Source organism: Zerene cesonia, unplaced genomic scaffold (assembly GCF_012273895.1).
Source record: "Zerene cesonia ecotype Mississippi unplaced genomic scaffold, Zerene_cesonia_1.1 Zces_u010, whole genome shotgun sequence".
NCBI lineage: Eukaryota > Metazoa > Arthropoda > Insecta > Lepidoptera > Pieridae > Zerene > Zerene cesonia.
In genome coordinates, this window is record NW_024045140.1 from 1 (window position 1) to 3,877 (window position 3,877).

Genomic DNA, 3,877 nt, shown 5'->3' on the forward strand with positions numbered 1-3,877 from the left:
ATTTCTCTCTGTTATTGTTGTTATGAAGCGTACTCGACTCCCACATATTTGTATGTGTGTCGAGCACGCTTCGGCACGAATTGCGGCCAGCTCGCACCGGGGAAGTACCACAGGCCCACAGAAGACCGACGTGAAATAATAGCTTGCTGTTGTGTTTCGTTCGGTGAGTGGGGGAGCTGGAGGCCCATATCGTTTTTCTTACCATTCCCAGTCCTTTGCTTTATTTCTCTCGTTACTCCTTTCTCATTCCCTTCCCAATTTAATTCAAATTCAAATTTTCAAATTCAAATTCAAAATGATTTATTGTGTTGTTTAAAGTCGGCTATTCATTTGTAGAGGCATTCGGTCTGCAATGGACGTTACGCCTCTCCAAATGTCCACGGGCGGTGGTAGCGCTTACCATCAGCCGACCCGCCAGCTCCATTGCCGACTGTGATATAAAAAATAAGTTAGCTATCGCAACGCCATAGAATATTGTTTTGACATATTTTCCTTATCGTTAGAAAGTTATTTCTTCTACTTAGAGTTTAAAGTTTGTAAGGATGTGTGTGTGTGTGTTTGTTACTCTTTCACGCAAAAATTACTGAACCGATTGCAATGAAATTTGGTACCCAGACAGCTGGACAACTAGAATAACATATAGGAAACTTTTTATCCCGATATCCCTACGGGATTCGGACTTACGCGGGTGAAACCGCGTGGCGCAGCTAGTATTTTAATAAACCATCAATAAGTTGCATTAAAAAAAATTATCATATATTTCGCAGATTTCCTAACATGGAAAAAATACATGGAGAAGGAATCGGGGGTGCAGTACACGGTGGTGGAAGAGCACGACAGCAAAAAGTTCTACCGCTGCGAGTCCACCAACAGAAGGAAGATGGAACTGTGCCCCGGCCTGATGGTCGCCCAAGAGTTCGGCAATGGCGTACACGCTGTGCTGTATGAGGCTCACGTGTGCGGTCAGAAAAATTACACAATGGAGGCGAAATACAAGAAATACTGTATTTCCAAACTGCTCAAACCGGTGGAGGGATACGTATCGACTAAAGTGCTAACGGACGACAGTGACCAATACTTACAGTTCAAAACGTTGCTAGAAAACATTGTGGTTGACGCGGCGAAAATTAACATAGCCGGATTGAAGATGCTCATGAGTAAAGCCCTGGAAATGACTTCCATTTTGACCAACTACGATGAAGAGGTCGAGGAAAGTGTGGATAAGCAGTACAATTTATCGGATGCGCAGATCGCGGACGCGCTACAGGACACCAAGCGGAGTAGTGATGATGATGACGACGCTGGTGAAGCGAAGAGGCCCAAATTCGAAACGATGTCCCCGATGATCCTGAATACATTCTCGTTAGCGAATGTTCGAGTCAAGAGTGACAGCGAGACGGCCGGCAACGACGCAATCGACGATATTGATGCGGAAATATTGAAAAGCAACATGGAACGTAATAAATGCGTCGATGGGGATAACTTGAAAGAATCCAGTGACGGTCAGAACGCAGCGGACAGCAGTAAAGTGACCTTCAACGATACATACAAGGATTTCGTCACAAAGAACTTTGTTCACAGCGACAAGCCATACAAGAGCCAGTGGCCGCGGCCGCGGGTAAAAAGACCGGTCGTCAAAACAAAGATTGGACAATTCAATCCTGCCAGATTGTCTTCGAACACCAGTCAGCACGGTGATAAACATAATCCGTCTGCAAAGAGTGATAAGGACAGTGTTAGTGATGTAATTAGAGATTCCAAAGTGGAATCCAAAAATGTGAACTCGGTGCCTGGTGCGTGCCCAAAAAAAGTGGATTTTGAATATGAAGTGATTGAGCAAGAAGCCGGCTATAATATTTTAGTGTTAAAAGTTTAATGGAGCTTCCGAATGGTGATATTGTGGATAAGTTTTGTATTGTCTCAGCTCTTTTAGCAAGTGTTCACATTTTTATGCAATTGATGCATTTTTTAATTCTATAAATGGCGTCACGCGGTAGTGTTTCACCGAAATGTGACTATTTCATGGTCAAGAGCTTTATGAAGTCACATGATAATATATAAAATACCTATGTGCTAATATGTGAAATTTAAAAGTTTGCGAACTCGATATGAATTGATTGTTTCAATTTTTTCTTTTGATTTTACATTCTATCTTGAGAAATTGAAAACATTCTAAAATTTATGAGCCTAAATATGATGACTTGCAATTTAATTAATTTGGAATCTATCCTGATGATAACATCATCATACTTATATAGATTCAGATAGGTTCAGATTATTTAACAGTGTTAAATAAATAAATGAATAAAAATAGTAATTTAATTTTTGTCTGCAATATTACTATTAATTTGTCAAGTTAAATTATTTGTAAAGAGTTGATTGTATGAGGTAATGATAATGTTTTATTTCATTAGATGGACAATAATATGAATAAATGTGTACCTAATAAATATAAAATTGATGATTGGCACAATTGGTAGGTATTTCATTGTAAATATAGTTTTTAAATGTAAAATTATGTAAATACTAATTTATGTATCCAAATTTGAATAAGGAAGAAAGACCACGTTTTGGCGCCAATTTTTTTTTTTACTGCAGTCAAAATAATGCTGAAATCTTTTAACAGAGTAGAATCGACTTGGTTGATTACGTTTTAAATATTTAATCTAATCGTGTTCCAAAATATTTGTTATGTTAGATAATAAGTTGGTTGTATTAAACATTTTATATATTAATAATATCGTTTTATTTAACCACAAGCATAGCTCAATTTTACCCACGATTTTTTTTTTCTAAATACGATATAAAAAAGGAGATACAATATATACAGGGTTCATAAAGGGAGAATGGTTTTGGAAGGGTCAGGATACGGGCCTTCGGCACTCAACGAACGAAACATATTATAGCAGTGACTAGTATAGTACTATGTCGTAATCTATGGTATTATATTATCTATGACAGTAGCATTCACTGCTGCTGTAACTTATGTTTGAACGGTCACCCCTAAAATTGTTTTTTCAAATACAATTTAATAAAATATCTATGTGATGTTTGAGCAAACATATAGATTGAAGCAAATATATTTGTGTAAAATAAGTTTTGTCGTGTGGGCCCGCTATAACGGAGCACATACTAAGGGGAATACTGCCTACAGTGTAATTTGCGAATAAACTTTACTTTCTCTATTGCGATTCTTTGGGGGATTGATTTAAAATAAAAACCATGTCCACCAAGTCCATAAAATTCAATTATAGTAAATAATATAAAATTTCTTCAATCAGATGCAAAAAGCTTAATAATAATAATAATTTCATTTATTCGAGCAACTATCAAGGCTCATTTTGCTAGTAACAATATGCTTAAAAACTATGTTAGTACATTAAATTAAAAATTACCCTATTCTATTCTATACCAATGCTGCGAATAATTTGCAACAATGGTTTACAAATTAATGCCTAAGGCGCATGTGTTTCGCTATCGGGAAAAAACATGCATTTCTATAGTTATGTGTAATTCTACAGCTACATATTTTCCAAGTATCATCCAAATCCATTCTGTGGTTTTTGCATGAAAGAGTTCTTGTATGTACCCTTGTATAGTATTTGTCCTTGTAGAACTATAATTTATTTCTTCAATTTGCTTTACTGATAACAAGAGCTGAGGGTTTGTGTTCTTATCCAAAATGTCAGATTTTAAATGCATTTGGTAATTTTAAAGCATTAAAGCTCTTAAGCGATTGTTGTGGTTTTTATACTTGCGATTTTATTTATTTTCTATTTTGTACTTTGCTTGTATAGGTAGTTATATCGGGGCCACCCGCAGTACATGCTAGTGATGTCGTATTTGTTAACGCGGCATAATTAGGACCACCCTGTAT

General features: G+C 36.6%; 1 protein-coding gene across 1 annotated transcript; it reads left to right on the forward strand.

Moving 5' to 3' along the window:
• Positions 1-772: 772 nt before the first annotated feature.
• On the forward strand, positions 773-2,707 carry LOC119839269. Its single transcript, XM_038365500.1, has one exon. It carries the CDS (start codon positions 791-793, stop codon positions 1,874-1,876), a length of 1,086 nt encoding a protein of 361 aa, XP_038221428.1. The 5' UTR covers positions 773-790; the 3' UTR covers positions 1,877-2,707.
• Positions 2,708-3,877: the final 1,170 nt, after the last annotated feature.